General features: G+C 49.3%; 1 protein-coding gene across 10 annotated transcripts in view; it reads right to left on the bottom strand.

Annotated features, from left to right (window-relative positions):
• Window positions 1-27131, bottom strand: part of KIF16B (kinesin family member 16B) — a 243920-nt gene extending 216789 nt beyond the window's left edge. For 6 of the 10 annotated variants that reach the window (XM_032461798.1, XM_032461797.1, XM_032461800.1 and 3 more), the window contains exon 1: window positions 26971-27123. In XM_032461798.1, coding sequence (XP_032317689.1) covers window positions 26971-27017 — 47 coding nt within the window. In that variant the 5' untranslated portion in view covers window positions 27018-27123. Of the gene's footprint in view, window positions 1-810; window positions 986-26970 lie in introns of all 10 variants that reach the window. The other 4 variants (XM_032461793.1, XM_032461794.1, XM_032461795.1 and 1 more) reach the window with 3 other exon arrangements.
• Window positions 27132-27475: the final 344 nt, after the last annotated feature.

Here is a 27475-nt window from a genome sequence, read left to right as displayed (position 1 = left end):
TCTGTGCCCTGGTGATGCTCAGCCCTGGAGAGGGGCCTGGACCCAGGGACTCGCTTCCAATGACCAACACGCCCCAAAGTGACGATCTGGACAGACCCACAGAGCAGGGGACCGAGTCCGTCAGCAACCAGCAGGGTCAGCTTGGAAGCCCCCCACCCCCAGCCATGCTGGAGGGCACCTGGACTGCTGCCTTGAGAGAGACCCCGGGTAGAGGGACCCAGGTACCCTCCACCCAGACGTCCGCCTCCCAGAAAGTGTGAGATAATAAATGTTGCTTCCAGACCTTAAGTTCCAGGGTGATTTGTCACACAGTAAGATAATGGATACAAGGGCTTTGTCAAGAGGATGCAGGAGGCGACCTCAAGAAGTTCCCATGGGCCCAAGTTGAGCAGCAAAAAGAGTAACAACTTCGACAGACAGAAACATAAAATATGCATAAACTTATGGACTCATAATTTAAAAATAAAAACAGAATGCCCCCCTTTGGAGAATCAAATAAATTACCACATTATTTTGGGAGCTAGTAAATAAAGGGAAAGAATCAAGCATTTACCCTGCATTTCCTGAACAACCTGCACTCCAGGGTCACCAAACAGCTGCTGGGGCAAGTAGCTCACACAAGGAGGGGGAGGGAGGGGACTGGCGGAGCATCACTTTGCAGCAGGCTAATTAACGGTCTCAGGGAGTGACCATCAATGGCTGCTGACTCTCCGACAGCCAGACAAGCTGCGCATCTGAAATAAAGGACCAAACCAACACCGCTGCCCCAGAATTCTTGCCCCTTCCCCACCTAAAAGGCCTGACTCTGACCTGGATCTGACGACGAGGCAGTGCACCAGTGAACAACACAGCGGGCAGGGGAAAGCGTCGAACGGTGCCGGGGGCAATCAGCAAAACCCAGCCTCTGGGAAGGACGGCAGGGAAGTGACCCAGCTTACTCAGCACCAACACCACACAGCGGGAAATACAAAGATGGGAGCGGAACCTACAGATTAAGAAAGACTTCAGAGACATATCAACCGAAAAAGCGTCTTTAGAAATTGTTAAGATATGTAGGGAAATGTTAACACTGACTAGATGTTTGACGACATTAAGGAATTACTGCTACTTTAGGTGTGATAATGGTAGCATGATGATTTTAAAAGTTCCTAACCTTTTAAAGAGACATTGAAATATTTACAAATGAAATGATATGATGTCTGGGATTTATTTAAAAATAATCCTCGGGTTGGGGGAGGGGAAATAGCTCAGCGGCAGGAAACATCCTCAGCATACGCAAAGTCCTGGATTCAATCCCTGGTATCTCCATTAAAAATAATAATAATAATTAATCAATCAATCAATCAATAAATGTCCTGGAGGGGGTGAGGAGGCAGGAGGGGGGGTTGGAGCCAGGTAGGGGAGCACCCTGGCCACCTCAGGATGAACAGAAACAAAATAAATACCAGCCAGAACAATTAAGCCCCAAGAGCACATTGTAGCAAACACCATTCAAGAACTCCAGTGGCCCCCAGGGCTGTGTTGAACGTTTCCAACCCAGGAGGAAGAAGCATACGGCTGGGCAAACAGAGCAACGGCTTAAAGACAAATGAATAAAATCCCTCCTACATGCAAGGAGCTCCCACTTCAACCCCCCAGGTCCTGGGCAGCAACACTGCGGACCCCAAAGTGAGTCCTGCCCCAGGGACATCCCATGTTCATGTGGAAAACACATACTTCACACGGTGACCCCTCTCCTACAGCATTCAACTACCAAAGGGACGTTCTGCCCAGCAAGAGAGCCACAGAGATCCGCACTGTTAACACCCCAGACAGCCACATCTCGGACCCTCCCGTCTCCACGTGGGTCATTTCTCAACCACTCACTAACCTACGGGGTCAAGATCTTACACTTTAAAACCACTAGTATTGTCAACAGGGACCTGCTGGGAGCACAAAACCATCCAGGGATCTCGGAGGATTAGATGTGACCACGACAGGTGCTCACACCACCTGCAATTCTTGCTTATAAAACATGAAGGAAGGCAGGTCACAGGGTGCCCACCCCTCTGCTGGGAAGCCGGAGGTTAAGTAACTCCAAGGCTGGGAGCCTCAGAGCTTCGGAGCAGCTGAGTTTAAAGGGTCCTTCACACGATCACTTGTTCCAACCTGCAGGTAACCATGACAGCACTTTGATATGATATCAAAGTTTAAATTTGCTAGTTTAAATTAACGTCCACTCTATCAAAATACCAGGAAAGATACTGACAAAAAGACTGGTATGTAATGTGAGCGCCCACTTCTGAAATCAAAAACCAAGATGCTCGGGGGGTTCCCAGGGGTTCACAACCTTGAAATGGCAGATGCTGGGGTGCAGTGGGCGGGGGGTGGGGGTGTGGCAGGCTCACTGTTCCGAGGGCCCAGAGCTTTCCTTGGCTTCTCAACGAGCTCTGTGCCCCAAAAGGCAGGAACCCCAGATCAGACCCTTGTGGTTCAAAGTACAGTCCAGGAACCAGTAGGTCTGGGGCTGTGTTAGAAATGAGGGGTCTCGGGCCCCATTGTGGACCCACTGAATGGAACCTGCTTGAACAGGGGCCCTGAAGGTTGAGAATCTCGGCTCTGACATCCTCCGAACACGACACGGTCACAGCTGGTCTTACAGTTACTCTCATGAAACAGACTCCACCAAGTCATCTCCCTGCAACCTGGAAAACTCACTAACTGTGTTCTTTGACCTTTAAGTCTTACTTGTAAAATCACATGACAGGCCTGGCTATCACCTAAGCCAGCGGACACTCTGCTCTTTGCTCTTAAGTTGCACAGTGGCTTCTGCCCGAGAGCAATAAATGTCTAACATCATCAGATCCAAGGAGTCATCTGAGTGTTGTGACATCCAGGCTCCCTCGCTTATAGCTCCTTGCCAAGCTTCAAGCCCTTTCTATACCCAGGCGGCTTCCCAATGTCAATGGAAAGCTGCTGCCAAAAGCTTGAGGTCATTTTAAAAACTAATCCCAGATCATCGTGATTAATATGGCAGCCGTCTGTTCCAGAAAGAAAATGTCACAAATAACAAGTTCCTAGATCATTTCCCTCTTAAGCATAAAAACTCAAACCCTAAGAAAAAGATGTACCTTTACTGTGAGGATAACCTCTAAGTCTAGTATTATAAATGCAAAGACGCCAGCTAGAGTGTCAGCCACAGACTGCAGATCTCACCCTGGCTCCTGAAAATCCTTCTGGCCAAGTCTGCGCAACCCCCGCAGAGCGGTTATGACGGCAGGGGTTACTGAACGCTGACATGAACCCTCTGGTGCATTCATCCCCAAGAGACTCCAGGAGGGCTCTCAACTGTCCAAGTACTTCAGAGATGGAAGAAAGGATGAGGGTAGGCCCACCTGGCTCAGCGCCCTCATCCACTAGAGACCAGCTTCTGCTGGTGGCCTCCTCCCCATGCCCAGGGCCTCTAACTACCACAGGGGAATTCGCGTCCACATCACACCCCCTCCTCCTCCCATCCAACGGTCAGTTACCCAGTCCCGTCTGATCTAGCATCAGGTTACCGACCTGGGCCACCTGTCCCCTCTGCGCAGGCACTGTCCCAGGTCAGGCCACCGCCACCTCCCCCTGGTCTCTTTGCCTCCAGCTTTGTCCCCTCCCACCCACACTGCACTCTGCTGTCAGAGGGCTTCCTTCCAAACGCCCCGGGCGCCACGTGGCTCCTCCCAGGCCACGCAGGCAAAGCCCCACACCCAGCGGGACACAAAGGCCGTCTGACCTGGCCCTGCCGCGTGGCAGCGCCCTACACCCGCCCCTCCTACCCTTCCCCAGGCCAACGCCCCGCTGGCCCTGTACACAGCCTCGACTTCATGCCGCCGCTAAGCCTCTGCCCACCGCACAGTTAGGTGACCCACCACTAGTCTCACCCCCAAGGCTCGGAAGCTCTCAGGAGTAAGGACTCTGCCTTCTGGGTCGACATCCCCGGGCCCTGGTGCAGGGCCTCACCTGTGAGGTGGCTGAGTGTGTCGGACTGACTGCAGCATTAAATGAATGCTCCCCCCATGGCCTACTCTTCACCAGGTGCGTCCCCCACTTAAGGCCACTCTCCCTACCGCACCCAATCCTGGGTGCTGGCTCTCCCACCCAGACGCCTGAGCGAGGCTTGTTCCATGAACCTTCAGAAACACCTGCCCAGCTCATCCCACCCACGTGCCCTCAGCCCCTGCTGGTGCCATCTTTCCAGTTGGTCTAGAATGATCCCAGAGAAGCCAGAACCCCAACTGCCTCCTCACCCACATCCTGGGTCCCCCAAGCACAAAGGCGACACCCAAGTCAGTACCAGTGCCTTGTCCTCTGATCCTTCAGCAGAAAACTGCGGAACACCGGGCACGGGGAGCTCCCACGGCCTCGGGGTAATTTCCTCTCACGTTTAAGAAACTTGGGAAATAAATCTTGACATTTTTCTCATATTGAGGAAAATAAATAATCCTAAAATATTATTTGAACATCGATTTGATAATAGAGCAAAATAAATGATGTCTCTCCCTGGCCACGTTGGTGAATTGGGTTTCTCAAGCGAAAAGTCAATTATGGTCCACTCATATAAATAAGTAATTTATCTGAAAGGTCTGGAAACTAGACCATAAGATGCTACAAATGAACCAGCTGGAGTAAGGAAGCTGAGAGTTATAGATCAATACTGAGGGAGGAGGAAGGAGGAGAAAGGAAAAGGGAAAAGACATAAAATAGCCAACCAGAGAAAGAGATGAATTATGTCAGCTCTCAGATGTGACAGCAGGAGAAAGTTTACTAGGCAAAAACAACTCTATGCTAATTCAAATATTTTGAAAATTGATTCCACTCTTGCAGCTGATGGTTACTTGGTCATTCCAGAACAAAACAGCTGGACTGGGTGGCGGTGAGAGCTCCAGACTCGGCCATCAGCCAGGAAGGCGCTAAAGAGAGGCTCATTCACCCTGAGTTCTGAAGTGAGCCGGCCTCCCCAGATCCACCTTACAAGTCACATATAATGAACCAGTATTTAGCTGCCTTCATTCTGGTGACAGGACACTCAATAGTAACAATGTTAAGCTCTATTTTTAAAATGAATGCATGTGCATAACCTTTAAAAACTGAATCACTATATTGTACACCTGTAACTTATGTAATACTGTACATTAACTATACTTCATTAGAAAATACAATTAAACTTAAAATAAATAAGATAAAAACAAAAAGAATGCATGACCTCCTCGGGTACGACCATGGGAAGAAGTCCAACGAACACTGCTAAGTGGAGAAAGAACCACCCTTCAGCTCCTTCTAAGGCGGCACTTCACTGGGTGGCCTCCTCCCGTCCTCTGAATGCCCAATTCCAGGACAAAAATCCAGACCAGGGCTATGCCTGCTGCGCCATCACTGCTGGTCCAGCTGGGGCTTCTCTTCTGAACTCTAAACGCCGAGGCACAGAGAAATACCGCCAGGCGGGGAGAAAGCTGGTGGTAAAAGAGCACCACCTTTGCAGGAAAAAAGAAAAAGGGGGCAAAGGGAAGGAAAAATAACATGTCCGTACACTGAGTAACTACCTCCCCAGTTCCACTCGAGGTGGTGCGTAACTGGTACCACCACAGAAGCACAGGGGCAAGTTCATTCAGTACGTACAAGGGCTGCCTTCCTCCGGGCGTGAGGCTTAATTCTGGTCCCAGTTGAGAAAAGCTGGGAGAAAGCTCAAGAATTTCATACATTAAAAAACTCAAGCCCCAAATCAGAAGGACTAAATTTTGCTCAAAGACTGAAGACAAGAATGACACTTTCACAGGGAATCTTGGACACTCTGCAGGGAGAACACCTTGAGGGCCAAGACGAGGCTCTGGGAAACGGAGGTGACAAAGAGAGGGGACTCAGAAGAGGAGACCCCGCCCATCACGGTCTCACCCAGAGAGAAACTGAGGCCGTGGAGGTGAAGTGAGTTGCTCACAGTTGATCCCACAGAGTCAGCGTTGGGAAAGGTCGGGGTAATTCCAAATTAAGCCAGCAGTCAATACTTCAAAACCACAGAGAACTGCTGAGGGCAAGCCAGCACCCCTGACTTGATTTCAGCTCCATCTCCTGAATGTGGAAGTTCTGTGAGCTCAGGCCCTCATGGGATCCCGGTGGGGAGGTCAGCACATTTAAGGAGCCCACACGAAGATTAGTCTAAACAGGGTACAAGGCAGCAGCTGCGTCAGGGGCTGGATAGGCGGCGCAAGAAGCCCACTCAGCCTCATCTCCCACACCCGCCTGGTCACCCAGGCTCCCCTGCCACATTCCACACTAGTCCTTCCTCCAGGACTCATGAAGACCGCCATGCTGGCCCCTCTGCCTGGAAGGTACTTTCTCCTCCGCCCCATTTACCTTTCAACACCCTTAAAGTTGTCTCCTCCTCCAGGAAGCCTTCCCAGAACACCCCTTAGCCAATTATCTGCAGTGTGATTTCCCATAACACATGACCGCAGTTTTCACTTTCTACCCATTTACTGCAGGGCAACTGTATTTGTCTTCCCCACCAGGCTAGACGCTTCCTGAAGGCAGAGATAATACTTTTTATACATCCCACAGTACCTCCACGGTCCTTACACACACAGCAAGCCCTTGGATGGATGAATGAATGGACAAATGAATGAGTCAGCAGATGAAAGAATCTTAACAGCTGAACTGAAAACAAGATGCTTTTCTTAACCTCAAGCACTAACTTGAAGTAAATGCTTCTGAGTTTATTACATATTTTCAAAGTTTAAATGTAGGTGTGTTTTCCCACATAAATACCAGCTCACTTGGCAGATGTTAACTCCAAAGGCAGACACGAAGCTCACTCTTCCCGCAGGCCCACAGCTGTGACTCTGACTCCAGGACCAAGGCATGGGGACCTTCTGTCTCTTTTGAGTCATGAGAAAGAGGAAGACCAAGGACGTGCACGCGCCCGAACTTCCTCGATGTGCTTCCTCAGACACACAAACAACACATTCACAACCAAAAAGCGGACGCATAAAGGAAGGGATGGAAGAGAAACCCTGAGGACATAAGGACATCTGTTAATACTTCTTTTGTTTTCCTGGGTTCAGACACTAAATCAACGACTTAATGCACAAAAATATCCACGAAATTCAAAAAAAGCGAGTCTGCTCTCTGCCCACACCATCACTACAACACTCCTTCCAGACTTACCTCCATTTCAGAAAAATGTTCTCAGTGGCAGCGTTAGAGAAAACAAATAATACAATAGCTGGTCTGTATAAAGAAGACTGAGTCCTTTTATAACGCCAGCTAAATATTTGCTACGAAGTACCAAACTGTGGGACTTCTCTTCAGAAGACTTCGCTTCGAGTCAGAGCGGAACAAGGTGCAGCCCTGGTCTCGGGGAGCATCTCCACCGAGCACGGTGTCTGCTGTCACCCAGCAGAGCAGTTTAGCCGTTGTGCAGGGAGCCCTGGGCTGCGGGGAGTTCGTTCAATCCTGACTCTCAGGAGCTCTCTGACTCTGACACTTTATTTAACTTTGCAAGCCTTTGTTTCCTCACCTGTAAAATGGCTGAATAGAACCCGAAAGGGCGACTGTGCAGCAGTGGCGTGGGCACGGGGCTGCTCTCGTGCAGAATTTTTTGCTGAAAGACGTGACAGAGGAAAGCAAGCGACAGGAGGCCAGGCACTCGGCGGACAACCATGAGCTCTTCCGTCTCCCCCACAAACCCAAGATCCAGCCATGCATTCAGCAAGCGTTTACGGTGCCTCCCCTGCCCTCTGGGGACTTACATGCTGGTGGGACAACTCATTTTAACAAAGCCTTTCCAATCCTTTCCTGAAACAGGTGGAAATGGAGGAAATTCAGAAGACACATTTTGCCAAATTTTCGAGCGAGATCTCATCAAAATCGAGGAACCACCATATAGCTGATCTTCATAAACTGTATTAAATGCTTATCTTCATCAACACAATCCAGAGGCCACAATTTATCAAAAATAAGAGTATCAGAAACACCAGAATTCTCTGACCAATTTTTAAATACCTGTGATTACATCTGGTTACTCTGACCATGCACTGACTGTCCCCTCTGCAGACAGGTGGCACATGTTGTCCTTCCCGCACGGCGCCCAGAAGCACCCCCTGCCCCCCCCCAGGCAACGGGCAATGCACACTCACATATTAAGTTAATGGAGGGGAGGGTACAGCTCAGTGGAAGTGTGTGTACTTAGCATGCACAAGGTCCTGAGTTCAATCTCCAGTACCTCCACTTAAAAATAAATAAACCTAATAAAATAAATTAATTAATGGGAGCGACAGTGGCCAGAGGCAGGAGTAGGTCAATGGACAAACACATGCGTCTCCACTTACAAGGCTCTCTGGGGGATACAGGAAAGGATAATCATATCCCTTGCCCTTGAACGGCCCATGATGACCCCACGTGGGCAAGAGCAAACTGGCTGTAAAAGCAAAGCCAGTTTGGGGGTCGGGTGAGCGGCTCTCCACACCCCAGGCACAGGAGGCCAGACCAGGATTGACCCGGCCTGGGCTAGCTGGTAAGGGAACACAGTCAGCCCAGAAAGGAGGCCCCATCGTTGCCTAAAGCAGCACCCACATTTGTTATACTGGGAGGGGAGAGTCCCCAGAAAGTTCCTGTCCAGGACATCCTCTGAAAAGCCAGATGAGTCACAACGCCGTCCTCGGTGCCAGGACATCCTAGCCAACGAGGGGCCACCCCTGCCGACCTGGGCCCTCACCCCTCCCCAGGCCACACCAGCCAGACACAGAGAAGGCCACACCTCGCCTTGCTTCCTGAGCCGTAAGCGACCAAGTCAGGAGGATGCAGACACACTTCAGCAGGTTTTCATTTTGCCATCACCCAGGAATCACCAGGACGTCTGCAGGAGAGTGGGCAGGCCTTACCCAGGACGCCCAAGACCATGTCCAGTAAATCACCTCTGATCACGGCCCCCGCCCCAGGACTCTCCCTGGGGCTCTAAAGCTGCTGATGCCCGGGTGCACCCCATATCCCTGAAATTCAGCTCTCGGGGTGGGTAGCCTCAGCTGAGACGCAAGGCCAGCATCTTAACCCCCTGGTTTCCCCACTTCCCTCGCTGAGCATCTCCAAGGGACAAGCTGGGGCTCACCCACCATCAGATGTCACCACCAAAGCCCGAAAAGGAGAACAAACCACAACTCGGACCTGTGAGAAACCAGATGAGAGAGTGGGAAACAGACCAAGCAGGCCACCAAACCCCTCGGCAGAGGGGAGCACACCCTGAGGCGCAGGTAGGCAGCGGGCTCAGCACTGCGGCCGAGGTCGGGGGTCTGAAGAGCCAGGCTGAGGTTCTGGATCTCTAACAGACCAACCCTTCGTAGACCACTGGGCCTGTCTGCCCATCACAAAAGCTTCCTCCAAGAGGGCACCAGGCTTAGAGGGCGGACGGTGTGCAACCAAGCCATGCAGGCACAGTCAAAATCCTGACTTAGCGTCACCAGCACAGCTCACAGAAATTCCTCTTAGGGCCACATCTCCCAGGAGCCCTCACCCCTCGTCCCCCTTTCCTGATCTCCGTGGCATCCAGGAAAGGACCAGCACGTCTAATCTCAAGGATGCTGTGGCACAACAGCGGGACAAGTGCAGGATGCTCAAAGGTGACACCTCCCCAAACATGGACATCACTGACACCGCAGGAAAGTGGGAAGGGGAAGAATCCAGAGTCAACAGTGAGTTTTACATAAAACAAGGAAAAGAGAAGGATTTTTTTAAACCTCCATTCCAAACCAGAAGTTTTACAACGGCACCCCAGGGCGAGGACTGGTATACTCTGCATTCTAAAACACCCTTAATTAGTTGTATTTTACAAACCTGAGCATTTTACGTACAAGTCTGGGTTTCGGACTTCTCTAGAAGCACGGGAGGTCACGGCACTCCTGCATTCACATGCACAGGACAGCAGGTCCCGCCAGCTGCTCCTTGCCTGGGGCCCCAGACGCCGGCGCTCACACCCACACGGGAAACCCAGAGACTTCACAGAAGGGATCATGCCTCTATCAGCAGAACCCTTTTTTTAAATGACTAACTGGCAGACAATTTAGAGTATCTGACTGGCTTCTCAAACTTCATGTACTTCCTGCTGGATTTCATAATCTTCTTCCCCCCACGGTGCCCCTACAGGAGACAGAGCCATGAGGAAGCTGGCAGAAGCGATGAAACTAATCAAGCTGATTTTTAACAAAATAAAACATGATTTCACCCAGCCAGGAGCAAACAAGGCTTGATTTGTTCAGGTATTTAGGATTTATTAAAGAAACTACCAGAGTGGGGCTTTGTCTCATTTCCTTCTGTCCTTCCAGTGTGGGCTTCACCCCAATTCTCACTCTTCCTGACTGCTTGACAGCACCCTCACCTCTGGATGTCCTCAAGGTGCGCAGCTTTTGAAGAATGAAGCTGCCGTTCCCCAGAGCTATAATGCAGGTGTAATACTAGCAGGTTCTTAAGTCAAGAATTCATCCCAGTTTCCTTGAAGTTGAATACATTACCCCAACTGTCAGGCAGAAATAAAAGAAATCACCTCGTCATCAAGCCAGAAGGGCCAGAGGTAAGAAAGTCCTCTGATGTCACCACACTTTCTGCAATAAAACAGACAGATCGCAAAACAGGTCTGGCCTCACTTCCTTGGCCTGGCTGAGCAGACCGTCCGTGCGCAGTAAAGCAGGCCCCTCCTACGGCGGCCCTGGGAGGGCCAAAGAGGTCTCCGGTTGCGCCTGGCTAAGACCTGCACCCCTCACGTGGACCGCATCTCAAAGGCGAGGGGAGGAGGGGGCAGGAGCCGGCATGTCCTATGAGGCGCTCCCTGCCGGAGGCCCAGAGGCCTGCTCCTGCGATAACAGGATGGCATCAAAGGAGCGGCTCTACTTCTGTCTCACCAAGTCCTCCCCTTCCAAGTCTCGCCTCTCTGGTCTTTTATGATGAGTCAAGCTTTTTATTTCGGCCTCCAAGCTGCCGCACACCAATGCTGCCTCTGAGCCCCTCAGGTTTCATGGCCCTGCCGTTTACATTTTCAAAGCTTGACAAACCCGGTTTAGCATCTGAAATAGGAAATTCTCCGATGGATGGGAGTGTTAAGAAACAGGGCCCTTGGCTGCCCGCCAGTCACACGGGGAAAGGACATGAGAACAGAAGTGTGTGCCTCTGAAGTCAAACAGGTGGGTAAGATCACATCACGCTGAAGCCACACAGAGGAAGCGAAGCTCTGTTATCGTACCAGCAAATGCAATATTAACACACAGCTGCCATGAACTGCTCCCAGCCCCTCACCTGAGGCCTCTGGGCTTCCACCCGCTGCACCCACCTTCCGGGCCAAGGCCCACTTCAGGTCTAGCCAAGCCGTCCATCCCTCTAAGGGCCTCCCCTGATGCCCCAAGTCTCAGGGAGACCCCGACTCCCACCGCGGGCTGCACAGTACCGCAGGACCTGGTCCCACTGAGGCAAGGACTACGCCCTCCTGGTGCCCGGCCGAATCCCCAGCAGGCAGCCCAGTGGCTGTTAAAGGCTTGCAGGGAGAAGGGCTCTGCGAGGTCAAAACTATTTTCATCCTGATACCAGGACATCACTTGCCTTTTCACTCTCGCTCACTCACGAGTACAGTGCAGTTTTCCAGACACTGCAAGATGTGCCATGACAGACCGTCCTCGTGGCTAAGGGATTGTCTGCTTCGCATTCCCATGTTCTTAACATGTCTGTTTCAGTTTCTCATGTGGTGAAGACACTGCTATAACCCATAAAAACTCTTTGGGGTCCTCAGTAATTTTAAGGTATCCCCAAAACCTTGAGAACTGCTGGTCTAGCACAAGGCCTGGCATACACCTGGCAGAGTTTAAATACTTTGTGAATGATCAATCAATCAGCCAAAGATGGGAAGATGAAACCTCTTTCTATCAACATACTGATGTCTAGTCTGTAGTCTGTTACGGGCAAAAGGTGGAAAAAAAGAGGTGCACAAGGGTCCGTTCACTGTTTTTTGGTTGAGAAGGGAAAGAAACAGATTCCCCAGCCAGTTGGCTGGGTAGGTAAGTGGATGGGTGGTGAGGGGACAAGTGAGTGGGCAGACGGGGTGAGGGGTCACAAGGGTGGACAGGCGGGTGCACAGACGCTGACCTGCCGGATGGCGGCCAGACAGCTGGTGGCAGGGCAGACGAGTGGGAAAGTTCCAGCCCCTCCATGTTCAGTCACTCCAATGGCCCCCAAACCTGTCTGGTAGCTGTCAGTCTCACTCGCCGCCTTCTAACACACAAATCTCATCCTGTTAACGCCCATTGGTGAAATGGTCCCCACTACCTCCAGAATTAGCTTTAAGTTAATTCCTTTTAGAACAAAGGGTAGGAAGAAAAAAACAGTAAAGTCCAGACAGCACAACCCGCATAATCCGCCCTCCCCTCCCACCTCTCCGCCCCGCCCCCACCTCTCCACCCCGCCCTCTCCAGCCATCTATCTGAAGATTCAGCCATGTCACTGTACTCTGCAGCTCCCGAATTCCACTCTACAGTTTAGGGCTTCTATACACTTTCTACTTAAAATGCCACTGCCCACCGTGTCTGCTAGGCCAGCTCATTCTATGGAGCCCCGCGCTCAGTCACAGACCCCCCGGGATGTGGCCCCAGCCCTGAGAAGGAGCTCCGCTCAGCACCCCTGCACCCCAACACTGCCCCGCGGTGAATACCCAACACTACTCAGAGAACTTGGGACACTCTTCCTGCGCCTGCTGTTCCCAGGAGATCACGAGCTCCTGGAGAGCAGGGATCACACCCTCGTTCATCACCACCAAAGGAAAAAGCCCAATGAAAACTTGGTGGCTGCAGAGATGCCAAGGTCACAGGAAAACGCCTGCTCCTCACCACTCTGGGCCTGGGCAGGCCTTAGAGCTCAACTTCTGCCGACACAGCCACCTGCAGACTTGAGCTCACACTGACTGTCCCTTCTCCAAGCAGCCACCACGCTTCATCACCTACACAGCAGAACCTCACAGCTGGTGACAGGCGGGTCAAGTCCTCGTCACTGATCATGTCAGACTCTGCTCCACCGTCACACGACTCATGTGAAATCTCAAGAGCTACAACACAAAATACCTGCTCTGTGCAAGCACTTCACAGCTATTAACTCCTTAAGCCACTGAAATAAACTTGCATTTAAGGTTTTACTGTCCGCATTGTACACATGAGGAAAGAAGAGGCCAGAAGACTAAAGCATCCTCTAGAAAACCACGTAGGTAGTCAGTGGCAGCACCCGGATGCACCCCTGGGCCCATCAGATTTCCCTCCCCTTCAGCCTCCCTGCCTCTATCACCCCTTCACTGTACTGTGCCCTGTGTCAAAGTCCGGGATTATGGGGCAGTGAAATCTGTGTCGCCAATTTAATCAAGCAACAGTCCAGCAGTACCCTTCCAGGAAAAAGCTCACATACCCAAAAGCAGTTTCTCTTGTGCAGAAAGCACTTAATATCTGCTGAAGGAAGGGAGGAAGGAAGGGAGGGAGGGAGGGAGCGAAGAAGGAGAAATGGCAAATCAATAACTACAAACATATTCCAAAGGCTAAGGAAGATGGTACAGAAGACAAATCAGATTTTTCCAGGACTGATTAGCAATAGCTGTCTCTCAAAAGTCAGAGCAGAATAAAAGGCAGAGGGAAAGGATGGCAAAAGCAGAAACAACCACAAAATGCTCTGACTCTTCAAAGTCAAGAGAGAGGAATTCCAGCCAAGATCAAATTAGAGACAATCAAATCAGTTCCAGGGCACTTACGCTCCAGGAAAGAAGGAATAAATTCCTTCCACTGACTCTCTAATTCATTTATTAGTCATCAGAAAGAACAGAAAATCTGAAAACTGTCTGTTAGTAGAACGGGCAGCTTAAGATACTACTGGAAATAAGGTTCCCTTGAGGAAAAGCCTGCCTTTGGAGTGTTCCGACCTTCCCTTCTTGGCACCCTCCTCCTCCTCCCCACATGCTGAACACCGGCGCCCACCTCCCCAGCTCACCTTCAGGGGCTGTCCTCTGCCAATAGAATAAAGCCTGTGGATCTCAGTGCTGGAAGGACCCCAGGCTCGCCCAAGTGCAAGCTCTGTGGCCTGACGCTCTGGCCTAGGGATCAGCCCTGCCCATCACACCTGCCCCCTCGACGGAATGGCTCTGGGCCTCCTCCCGCTGCTCCGACACTCGGCCTTCTGCTGTGAGCCCACTGGTCACTCACCGCCAGCCTGAGCTTCCCGAGGGCAGAGACCATGCCCACTGGTGTCCCCAGGGTCTAACAGGATATCACACACTTCACGGGTGGCCACTGAAGTCGTGCAGGGTGAATGATCACGTGGATCATCACGGTCACACGTCTACACCTCTCGCTCAAATCATCCCACCTCTATTCTTGGCCTTAGGGTCCATTCTCCACCAGCAGCCAGAGTGACCTCCAGACAATTTAAGTCAGATCAGGTCGCTTCCATTCTCTCAGCCTTCCGACAGCCCCAACCACACTTCAAATAAAGCCCAAGACCTCCCCGTGGCTTCCTGGGCCCCCCATAAGCACCGCACGTACCCCCACACCCCCCACCGAGAGCACACGCCAGGCCCGCTCCTGCCTCGGGGCCTCTGCAGTGCTCTTCCTTCTGTTTAGAACCTTCTTCCCAGACGTCCCCACAGTCACCACCTTCCAGCACCTGCACAGAGTCCCTCCCTGGCCCCTGTTATCTGTGGTGGCCTGGCCCTTTACTCTGCTTCGTTTTCTTTATAGAACTTGCAACCACCTGCCATTACGTATGGTCCATTGGTTACTCACGAGACCCACGCTGTCCAAGGTGGCAGCTACCAGCCACCTGTGGCTACTGAGCACTTGAGATGTGGCTGGTCCAAACCGGGTTGTGCTGTAAGTGCAAAATACAACCCAGATTTCAAAGACTTAGTACCCAAAAAAAAGTTTTTTAAAAAATCAACAAATAAGGGAGACACAGGGTAGGCCTAGTTGTGATAAGTGCTGTAAAGAGAAAACATTGAGAGGGGGATAGAAAACACCATGGGTGGGGGCTGGTATTTCCAATGAGACAGAGGAGGCGACATCTGCGCAGACTCTCAGGAAGGAGGAAGTGGGACCGCAGACATCTGGGTCTCCACACCTCCAGCAGACAGAAATGCGACGCAAAGGCATCACTGATCGGAATGGAGAAGCCATCCCTCTGGACACAGGGTGCATGGAAATAGAGAGCTTCCCCCTTTATGTTATAGGCCTGTCACCCGAGGGCAGTTTCCCCAGCCAGTAAGTCGCTCCCAGCCTTCCTCGCAGCCACGTGTGGCCACGTGACCAACAGAAGGTGAGCGCTAGTGACATGTCTCTTCCACACCAAGGAGGCCAAGAAGTGGGTGTGCCTTCCCCACCTGCTGGCTCCCTTCCACTGGCTGGAGAGAGAGGCCAGCCTGAGCCCCAGGAGAGAGAGAAAAGTCACCTACTTACGTGAGCAGAAGATAAACTTCTTTGGTAGCTTTAGGGCTAAGCCATTAAAATGTGAGGGGAAATGTGTTACAGACGCCAGCAAGGGCCCTTCCACACCTGATTACCTCCCCCCTCTGGAGCTGAGGACCTGCTGCGACCTACCCCCTTCTTTGTGCGCAGGGCTCGTCCCACGGCTGACTGCAGGCCCGCCTGTCCCCACGGACACTAAGTGTGCGAGCCCTGTGCAACAGCAGATTTAACCAATCGCACCTAAAACCAATCCTGACACACCACCGAGACTGGCCTCCTACTCACTCTGAACTCCAAGCCCTTCCACCCCATCGAGGGTTAAAGGTCCCCCCACCAACCCTGTCCTTTTCATCAGACACTGGAACTGAACAGTTAATCCAACCAAGGCATTAGCAGCTCAAACAACAAAGCTCGCCAAGAGTCAAACTTCCTCAATCATTTGAACAGACAGAGGTACTCGGGGGAAACGTTACCCACTGTTACCCTTAATATATTAGAATAGTCAAAGTTGGCCATAAGAACAAGAAAAGCTTAATTAAGGAGGAGATGTTTTACAAGACAACTAAATGCCTTGTGTGATCTTGGACTGAATCTTGGACCAGAGAAAAAGACGGCACAGGGCAATTTGGAAAATGTGACTGAATCAGATGGGTGGATAACACTGCATCAGTGACACTCTCCCGGTTTTTACTACAGTTGCACAAGGTGATAACGCTCGGAGAAGTTGGATGAAAGACACATGAGAACTCTGCACTATTTTTGCAATCTTTTGTACATATTTCAAAATAAAAAATTTTTTAATGTTTTAAAAAAAAAAGTCTCCACGCATCATCACACGCGAGCCCAGCCCAGGACGGCTGACGTCTTCCGCACAGCTGCCCTTCTGCCTGACCGCGCAGGAGGGGCTCCTGTAAAAGCACTAACTTAGGGAAAGGAATAAAACAGACCAAAATCTACTATTTTTTAAAGCTTTATCCCCGCAACTTTTTTCCCTTTTGAGCTCGTCTCCATCACCCTGAATCATTTTTTTCCTGACAGCTCCCTGGGGAACCTCTAAACTGAGGTTTAGAAGCACCTCACGAAGTGATCTGCCTGTGCCCCACACTGAGTCGGTATCGGGGCTTAGACTGTTAATAAGTCCTGAAAATAAGAATCAGTAGGTGCACCCAGGCAAGGCAGCACGAGACCACAAGGCCACGAGGGCTTAAGAAAGCAAGCTCCTGAGAGTGGACATCCCATGGTGGGTTCAGAATCCTAACTCTCTGAAGTTGAAAATTCTTATTCTAAGCTTTATTTATCCTCTTGAGATTATAAACCCCATCCCCACCCCCACCTCCAGGAGGAAACAGGACTGAATTTCTAACAGCATTCTACTTTCAACGTTCTCTCATGGAAAAAAAAAATCAGATCTTACCAAGTTCTGCTCTGAATACTAGATTCACTACACCAATGTTTTCAAACTGCCGACCATAAAATCAGTTTAGAGGATAACAACCGTGTTTTTTTTTTTTAATTAATGAAATAGTAGAGAGTAGAAAGGAGCGTGCATTGGGCTGATAGATGTCTCACTGCAAGATGTCTTAAGTACATAGTCCTGCACAATCGTCAGCCTTCCAAAGCACAAATGTCCTTCATTTTCAATACAATTAACTCTTTTTCACTAAGTCAGAGGGGAAAAAAAATGTTTTAAATGGATCTTATGTTCACAATAACATTTATTAGAAAATCTGAAATGTGTTCCCACAGACAAAAAATACTGTTGTACACTTAAGTCAAAAACTTTTCCTGCAAAGTATTTCCCTCATACGAGTGCATTACAAAGAGGAAAAAATGAAACATTACAGTGGGGAAACCCCACACACACCACCTCGACCAAGTGATCAAAGTCAGCATCCCCAGGGACGGGACAGACTGGCGCCACGAACCCCCTGGGACAGGAAACGGGGGCTCAGTATCACGTGGTTTTCTCGTCAAAACTGCGTACCTTCAACTGAATCATGACTAGACATCAGAAGAACCCAAATGAGGGCTACTCTACAAAATGACTGGCATTCTTCTGAGGCTGAGAAACTGCCGCAGACCAGGAGAGATTTGGGAGACACAGCAACGACCCGCTGGGTGGGGTTCGGCAGCAGATCCTGGAACAGAAGAAGGATGCTGGGGGAAAGCTGCACCATCACTCCCGCTGCCCTGGGTCATCCCTGAGTTCTGACGCCGGGGTTACGTAAGATGCTCATGTCTGGGGAAGCTGGGTGAAGCGTACGTGGGAACTTTAAGTCTAAAATTATTTCAAGTTAAACAGTGAAGACAAACCTTTCCTGAAGGAACATGAGTGCTCTGTCCATAAACTATGTATCAGTGAAACATAGTGTTTTAGCTCAAATATTCTAACCTTGAGCATTTGATGTGCAATTTGTGTATAATTAACGCAATACACAGGGAAAGCCCGAAGCTGTCCGTCCATACCCAGGCTTCTCCCTGTCCCGTCCCCCTGTATAAAATAAAGCAGCACAAGTTTAATACCAAATCGTATTTACTAAAAACTCTTAGTCACTGAAGAGCAGTTTTTAAACTATTGGTACTCACACACTGTGTAAGCACATCGTATACATTAAGATACTGTTAAATTTTGTGTATGAAGAAACATCAGCCACTAGCTTCACGTTATCTAAAAGGGAAAAACCTCCATGTGCTCCAAGCGCCATGAGTCAGCACCAGCACTGCCATCCCTGGGGAGCCACAGTCACCCCAGAAACCACGGCACCTTCTATCCAGCAGCCCCCCAAACCCGGAAGCCTTCCTTCTCCAATCCCTAACTCCCTACCTGCTTTCTTCTCCTCTTCTTTAAAACAAAAGCAGACACACACACACCCACTTCTCCTGGGCTGAGCCCAGGTCTGCGATGCCCAGGTGAGGGCTGGGGTCTGAGTGCCCCACGCAAGCAGCAGAGGAGACCAGGAAGATTGTATTCCGGGAGCCAAACTGCACAGGTGAACACGGCTTAGCCCTCACCTTCCTTTAACCCCTCCATTACCTGGAAGGGCAGTCCACAGGTGCCACCTCCAGGCCCTCACCCCCCGGGCTCCCGCCTGCACGGTATCACCTGAAATAGTTCCCTCCAGAGACAGGAGCCAGTCACCTCCCCGGCCAGCTGGGCTCGGACCTCAACCTGCAGCCAGGGACCCCATCTGCTTCCCTCCTTGTTGGTCACGATGTCCCTTCTCCTTCCTCCCTCCCTCTCTCCACTGCCTGGCCCTCCACTCCGGCCTCTGTCAGTAACAAGGTGATTGTACAAATCAGCAGCAGCTCTGACTTGTCAGCAGTGTGCTGACACTCCACGTACACGCTCTTCCATCTAAACCCCTCAACAACTGATGCAGTTTCATTTTTCAGCAGCGGCTCTCACATGCTGTGGCTTCAGCATCCTTTTACAACGCTTTAAAATTACCAAGGAGCCCAGAGAGCTTTTACGACTGTTGCTACAGCCATTTACAGTTACCACATCAGAAATGAAAAGTGGGAAGTTTTTAAGACCCAGAATGCACAGCACCCAGGATGCACAACATCATGACACATCGCGTAGCTTCTGGAAAACTCCACTGCGCCCTCATGAGAGATGAGCATAAAGGAGAAAGTACCACAGTGTGGCTGTGAAAACAGTGCTGACTTGTGAACCCCTCAAAAGAGGCTCCGTGATTCCCAGCTGGCCCCGGACCACACTTGGCGCATCCCTGTGTGACAAGAGAAGAAACGAGGTCTAGGACTAAAACCCACCTGCCCAGGTCACTCAGCCACCTACCGACAGCTCTGCTGTAACCCCGGTCACGGAGTTCTGCAATCCACACCCCTTCACTCTTCACCATGGTCCTCCTCGGAGACAACACACAGCCTCTGTCACCTTCAAGTGACCCACCTCCAAATGTGCATCTGGAGAGCTGATAACCCACCTGAGCTCCTGCTGCCTGGATCCCCCACCAGCATCCTGAGCCCAACTCAACTGGCTGCCATGGCCCTCGCCCCGACCAGCTCCTGGCCTAGGGAAGGGTCACTGCTCCACTAAGCAGGCCCCAGTCACTCAGTCGGTCATCGGACTCTTTGCCTCTCTATGTCCTACTGATCGGTCTTCAGGATGTCTCTTGCAAATGCAAAAAACAGGATATAAAACAGTTATGCTTTATGTCACTTCACAAACAGGAAAAAAAGACTGGATTCCAAGGCACCAAAACTTGAGGAGGAGTTATCTCTGGACTATGGAATTATGAGGGATTTTTGATTTGATTTCTTTGGTACACTTTCCAGCACATGTTTTTTAAAAGCATACATTTATTTTCACAATCAGAAAATACCATGAAAGCTTCTTCAGGGTTTGGTTTGTAAGTTTTATCCTTTGACTGTGCCCTTCTTCATTACTTACAACTCCAACCCAGTCCAGAACCCCACCGTTACGGGCCGTACCTCCGTTCTCTGTGCGATCCTCCCACGCTGGCCTCTGCCCACTCACATGGACACCTGAGGCCGCCAGGGCTCGCAGCCCACAACACTGCGTGAGGGGTGCGTGAGGGACACTTGGCCCAGACCTTGGCAAACAGTTAAGAAATGTTCATTGTTGCTGGAGCTGGTATGACTATTTCTCTACCCTGCTGCCAGATGAACCGGCTGAAAGCACTAACTGGCAAATGATGACCGTTTTAAAGCCATCAGTAGCTCCCAGTGCTTGATAATAATAGCCGATATTTATAGGGCCCGATACTGTTAGCAAGTGTCACCTCACTCAGTCACCACCTCCGCCCCACCTCCCCCGGGTGGCCCTGCGAAGATCTCTGTCTTACAGATGAAGAAACGGAAGCACAGAGCACTTGAGTAAAGTGCCAAGGCACAGAGCAAGCACGTGCACGGGCAGGGGTCAAACCCAGCTCAGTCTTACTGTCCAAAAGAACTTTCCGCGATGGGCGCGCTCTATATCTGCACGGCTCAGTATGTAGCTACTGGGCATTTGAGATGTGACCTGTGCAACTAAGTAACTACATTTTAAATTGCATTTAATGTTAATTTAAGTAGCTGCAGGCAGCCAATGGCTATGACACTGGCCAGCACAGGACTGGAGTATAAAAGCCCCAACTCCCAGCTTAACCAAGAAAAGCCCTCATGACACCCTGCCCACTCACCTCTCACCCAATCTTTACAAAAAGCTTCTAAAAATCTTATAAATCCTATAAAAGTTAGTCTAAGATCCCTGGTAACTGTACTCAGGGCCATCTGCCAGCCATCCCCACCCTCTAAGTCTTCTGTACAGCAGCGGGGCTTTAGAAATGAGAGTAAGTGGGGAGGGTACAGCTCAGTGGTAGAGCACGTGCTTAGCATGCATGAGGTCCTGGGTTCAATCCCCAGTACCTCCGTTCAAAATAATAATAATAATAATAACAACAACAACAACAATAAAATTTTTAAAAAGAAATGAGAGTGAGAAAGACTTCAGTTCAAATCCGGACTCCACAGTGACCTGGCTGTGTGACCCCAGGCAGGCTGTTTCAGTCTCTGAGCCCGGCTCCCCATCTGCAAAACGGAGTGACTATGCTAACTTCCTAAAAGCATCAGCCAGGCACTTCACAGACACTCTCTAAATGGTGGCGGGTAACACCTCCTTCAGGGCTCAGTTCAAACTCCACAGTCTCATCTAAGAGACCCTGGAAAGCCACGGAGAGCTTCCTCCAGCCTGCAATATCCCCTAGAGGCTCTCTCTCAACAGCACTGACTCTACTGTTATTTTTGTGTGTGGTGTGTCCATCTTCTCTGCCACAAGCCGGCTGTCCCCAAAGGCCAAGGGCTTCTGTCATCAGTTAGCCCCAAGACAACAAGTCACCAGGTGAAGGGCTCTGGAGGGAAGTGGATCCAGGTCAGCTCAGCTTTCTAATCTGAGGGGTCTCAGTTTCCCCTCTGCAAAATGGGGATAAAAAGTCAGGGAGCTGGTGGGAGGGGAAATGAAGCTGCCCAGGTAGACAAATGAGCCAGGTGCCTGCGGTGCGCCTTGTGACAGACACCTCCCACCCTTAATACGAGAAGCTGGCGTCCCCATCACACGCCCAAGAGAGCACCACGGAACTGTTTTCCTGACATCCTTGCTCTTAAAATGGGAAGACTTCAGTACGCTCTAAAGAGTTCAACCCCAATCAAAATACCTTGGGCATTTTTTCTTTCTCTTTTTCACTAGATCAACATGATACAAAAGTCTACCTGAGCGGCTAATCAGAGAGGCTGAGAACAGTCACAGAATAAAAGGCATGCGTGGACTTATCTTATCAGATGAGAAAGCACGTTATAAAGCTAAAAGCTGGCTGGTCTGTTGCCAGCACTCGGCAAAAACAATTTTTTGGGTAAAACATTTTTTAAATACTTGTTATTGAATCAAGTTACAATCATTAAATCCTAAAAGTAACAGTAATAACAGCAGCCAGTCTTCACAGAGCCCTTGCTACCTGCCAGGGACTGTGAGAGCTTTGGCCCCACGCAGTGTCCCTTTTGAACCTCACAACAGTGTTTTTCCCACTGCCAACTGCAAGTCATCGGTGGATCTAGCATTTTTCAAAGTGGGACAGAATAAAATAGGACAGAATAGAAATTAGGAGTGAATTGCATGTAATACCTCTTAAATCTTTTACCTATCTACAGAGCTTCAACATAAAATGTGCTTTTTAGCCTTCTCGCTAAAATCTGGAACAAGTCAAGGATGCCTACTCTCACCATTTCTATTCAACACAGTCCTGGAAGTCCTAGCCACAGCCATCAGGCAAGAAAAAGAAAGAAAGGGGATCCAAATTGGAAGGAAGAGGTAAAATTGTCACTATATGCAGATGACATGATACTACATATAGAAAATCCTAAAGATTCCACACAAAAACTACTGGAACTGATAAATGAATTCAGCAAGGTAGCAGGATACAAGGTTAACATACAGAAATTGGTTGCATTTCTTTACACTAACAATGAAATACCAGAGGAAAAGTTTAAAAAAAAAAACGTTTTAAAATCACATCAAAAAATACTCAGGAATAAACCTGACCAAGGAGGTGAAAAGACTTACATGCAGAGAACTATAAAACACTGATAAGTAAATCTGAAGGTGATTCAAAGAAATGGAAAGATATCCCATGTTCTTGGATTGGAAGAGTTAATACTGTTAAAATAGCCATACCATTACTGAACACAAGTTCATATGCCCGATGCACAGTGAGATCAAACAAACCAAAAAGCTGGAGTTTGAGGCAGAGAAAGGTTTACTGAACGGCTGAGCAAGGAGAACAGGTGGCTTATACCCAAAAAACCGGACCCTCACCTCCTCGAGTGGTTTCAGCTGAGCATTTTTTAAAGGCGCGCTGAGGGAAGGGTGACCCAGAGGCTGTGATCAGCTGTGCGCAATTCTGATTGGTTGACAGTGCTCAGTCCTTAGGCACCAGAAGGTCTGGGGGCTATGTGCTCATGATCATCACATAGTTAATTTCTCCCATTTGGTGGTAGTTTTTAGCATCTGAAAAATTCAGGAAATATGCATGAGATGCTATTACCTGGGAACTTCAGGGAGGAGCTACAGCAGAGGATATGTGGGAGGGGTGGGGGCCTGTCCCAGGAAGACCCCATGGGGTCCTGCTCAGTTAAGATATTACTCACAGCAATGTACAGATTTAATGTCATTCCTATCAAATTACCGATGACATTTTCCACAGAACTAGAACAAATAATCCTAAAATTTATATGGAACAATGAAAGGCCCAGAATTGCCAAAGCAATCCTGAGGAAAAAGAACAAAGCTGTGGGCACAACTCTTCCAGACTTCAGACAATATTACAGTTACAGTAATCAAAACAGCATGGCATTGGCATAAAAACAGACATATGGATCAATGGAACAGAATAGACAGCCCAGAAATAAACCCCACACACCTCTGGTCAATTAATCTTTGGCAAAGGAGGCAAGAACTTATAATGAAGAAAAGACAGTCTTTTCGACATATGGTGTTGGGAAAGCTGGACAGTCGCATATAAATCAGTGAAGTCAGAACACTCACATCATACACAAAAATAAACTCAAAGTGGCTTAAAGACTTAAATAAAAGACATGACACCATAAAACTCCTAACAGAGAACACAGGCAAAACATTCTCTGACATAAATTGTAGCAATGTTTTCTTAGGTCGGTCTCCAAAGGCAATAGAAATAAAAGCAAAAATAAACAAACGGAACCTAATCAAACTTATAAGCTTTTGCACAGCAAAAGAAACCATCAACAAAATGAAAGGTAACCTACAGAATGGGAGAAAATATTTGCAAATGATATGACCAACAAGCGTTTTTAATTACTATAAGACTATTAATGAGCCAACTAAAAACTCAAACAGTAAAAGAAAAATAAGCCTTCTATCTTCACCTAACAGGTTCTCCATCAGTCAGTCCTCTTCTTCAGAGTGACCACTGTCAGGCTTTTGATGAATTATTCTATTCAGATATGGGGGTGTGTGTGCGCCTGTATGTATACATTTTTTAACACAACTCTACTATAGTGTGTGTGTGTAGATATCTTGTTTTTCTCACTTAATTCCCTACCTTGGAACTCTTTTAAGATCAACACGTTCTTTTGTAAACACTACATAGCATTCTTCCAAATGAATAGGCCACAATTTAACAAATCCTCCATCGTTGCACATTTAGGTCATTTACGATTTTTTTGTGGTTACAATGATGATGCAGAAACATCCTTACACATATATCTTGGTAGGCAGGAATATAATCAGTAAAGTAAAATCTCAGAAATAAAATTTCTCAGCCAAAGAGTTTATAAACTTCTCGTCTTGACAGCTACTGTCAAATTTACCAATATGAAAGTTTCAGAAGTCCTGGCCCTTTATGACTCCATCACCATTCCCTTGCCAGCACTCAGTGTTTTCAGTTAATATGCACCGATCTCACTGGTGAAAAACGATTTCTGATGGCTACTGTAACTTGCAAGCCTTTCCTCATGTGTTAGGCCCAATGTTTTTGGTTGGTCATTTGTATCCCTCTTTCCTTTTCACTGCCAACTCCTGGATCTTTGAAAGTGTTCTTTGGAAGGTTACCAACGCTCTTGTCCCCAAGACCAAGGACCTCATCTTACTGACGTCATCAGAGCACCGTCCCAGCAACATCCGACACCAACCACCACCACCCCCTCCAGGAGACCCTCCTCCTTCCCCACCGTGACCACTAACTGTGCTGTACTTGTCCACGAGCTGCAAGCCAATTTTCTCCCTGGAATCCTAAAAAGAAGCACATCCTAGGGTCTAATCCCTGATTCCCTTTTCTTCTCTGTAAACATTTTTTAATCTACTGTAGAGATCTGTTTTATACATAAAAATAAGATTTTCTCTTCCTAAGAAAGTTCCTCCTCACTGTAACATTCTCAAACTGTCACCTACATGCAAAAGTTTTCCAAATGTCAATCCTCACATCACCTGAAACCCATGTTTTTAACAGTCTGCTGAACACCAGCAGAGACAGATGTCCTTCCCACACTTCAGGTAATGAACAGGGTCAACACGTGGGTGGGACTCACCCTGGGCCAGACACTGTGCTTGTCCTGATGCTCGCTGCATCTCATGCAAGTCTCACTCGACCTGACCATCCACCTTCCCCAAACCTCTTCCACCTCCTTGCACATCAAACCTCAGTTAATGACTGTGTTCTTCCCCTTTCCCGCCTTCCCACCCAGTGAACTGCCAAATCCTGTCCACTCTGCCAGCAAACCGTCTCTATGGATCTTCCCAGCTTTCCCATCTCCACATCTGGCCCAGACTCCGCTTCCTTCCTCATCCTGCTGCTTCTTGCCCGCATCCTGCTTCCACCACCACCTCTTCCCTTCTGGGAATACAAATATCATCACATCAATCTACCTTCTCAAAGCACATGGCTTCTGGATATGTTTCCTGCCTCCTCTCCATGGAACTGGGCTCCAGGCCCACACTGTCAAGACATGTGCTCACAGCACCCCTCCCAGCCCGCCCAGTGTTTCATGACAGTCCGACCAGTATGCAGTCCCTCCCGCACCAGACAGTATGCTCCTGGAAGACACGTATCAGACCTCATTCGCCTTGTCTCCCAGGCAGCACAATGCCGTGCACTTGGTAGGCGCTTATTAAGTGCTTTCTAAAGTTACTCAATACAGTCTTGTAGTACGCGCTCCATAACATCTTTATTCCAAAGAAGGAAATGAACTTCCATATATATGTAAATCCAAAATAAAGAAAAATCTTTTTAAATCATGTAAACGACCTCGGGGTCCATTTCTCTTGTATGACTGAATACACTTAGAAACATGTATATTCTCTTAGAACTTATAAAAAAGTCAAACTCTTCCCCTAAAAAGTTTTAGAAATAACTTAAAAATCACAAAAGCACTGGTTTCCAATCGTCACAAATCAGAACCATGACTCCCCATTTGCTAAAAGAAAAACAGATTCAGACGAGTCAAAGAAGGTTCTGGCAGTCTCTTGATTTCATGATCTTCTGATACTCCAGTCAGCTGTCAGAACTACCAGTGACCTGCAAAGCCGATACAACCAAAGGAGCAAAGGCCATATGGTAAGTCAAATATCCAACTTGATTGAGAAGCCAATAAAAACCAATGGCCTTGTGTAAACTGCTCCTATCGTTTGGAAGGAGACACATCCCACTTAGATCTACTTCATTCCTTAAAATTATACCAATTTAAAAAGTAACTTTCTAAATCATCTTTCTTAACTGATTATAAAGTGCGCATTGAAAAGGAGACACAGATTATTCTTCAGTGAATTTAGAGTCAAACCATTCTGAAAAGCATTACTTTGCAGAAACATACAAGATTAAATGCTGAATGTGTTTCTAATCTCCCCACCTTAACATCAGCATATTTTAAACACGTGTACTTAAGTGCCCTTGATTTTTTTTTTTCCAGGAAGCAAAACTTTGTTAAGCTTTCCCACCCACTCTTTAACCTGAAGTTAAGAACTGCTAAACTACCAATTAGAAGTTAGGGTTCACATTCAGGGAATAGAAATGACCTCTTATTAAGAAACTAAAAAGTAACACTGTTAATCGTTAGAGAACTTCTGAGTTTGCATAATTGAGGGGAGTTCGCCTGACACCTTTGGTGCTCCCCTCAAAGGAGTTACACCTTTCTGAAAGTGATCCCTAGATGCTTTTTAAAGGAGGAACAAGCAAACTTCCCCGAATTAGTGGGACCGGGAAGAGTTTACAGTAATCTGCGTGGCCTGGGGAACTCTTCACTCCCAGGGTGCCCTCCAGGGCAGCGTGAAAGAGACGGCAAAGCTTCAAGTGCCCCGGGCCCCCAGAGGCCACAGCCAGGGCCCAGTGGGCCGGAGACCCGCTCTTGACACTTAAGTCGAGGCTAGCCTTGGAGGGGAGTTGGAGACCCACTTCCTCCAGGTAGGGACGCGTCGGGGACGGCCTGCGCCCCGCCCCCCACCACTCACCTGCGATTCATGGGCCGGACCCTCACAGCCACCTTGACCGATGCCATTGCTCATCCCGGCCCGGCCCGCGCGGGCTCCCACCTGCCCAGCGCCCCGCGGCCGCCCGCGACTCTCGAGACTCGGCCGGCGGTTCCCGCCCACTTCCCCCTCTGCCCCCGCCCCTCCGCTCCCGGCCGGACCCGGCGGCCCGCGGCGGCCCCACCTGCCCGGCCACTGCGCATGCCCAGAGGGGCTCCAGCCCGCGAGATCCTTGCGCCGGGGTTTGGTGGCGGCCCGGAGGCGCGGAGGGGCGGGGCCTGGACGCCTGGGCGGGGCTGGGATGGGCGGGGCCGGGATGCCTGGGCGCCGCCGCCGGAGGTTGGGAAATCGGGCAGATCCACACTGCAGGCAGTGCCCTGGGAGTCGCCCAAAATTGAATAATTTCAGGAAAGCTTAAAACCCAGCCTCCTCCCCTGAAAAACGGGAGAAGAATGAAGAGGAGAGGTTCGCAATAATTTAATGTCAG

The sequence above is a fragment of the Camelus ferus genome, chromosome 19 (genome assembly GCF_009834535.1).
Source record: "Camelus ferus isolate YT-003-E chromosome 19, BCGSAC_Cfer_1.0, whole genome shotgun sequence".
Taxonomy (NCBI): Eukaryota; Metazoa; Chordata; class Mammalia; order Artiodactyla; family Camelidae; genus Camelus; species Camelus ferus.
The sequence above is the reverse complement of the archived record's forward strand: the minus strand, read 5'-3'. Positions and strand labels throughout refer to the sequence as shown.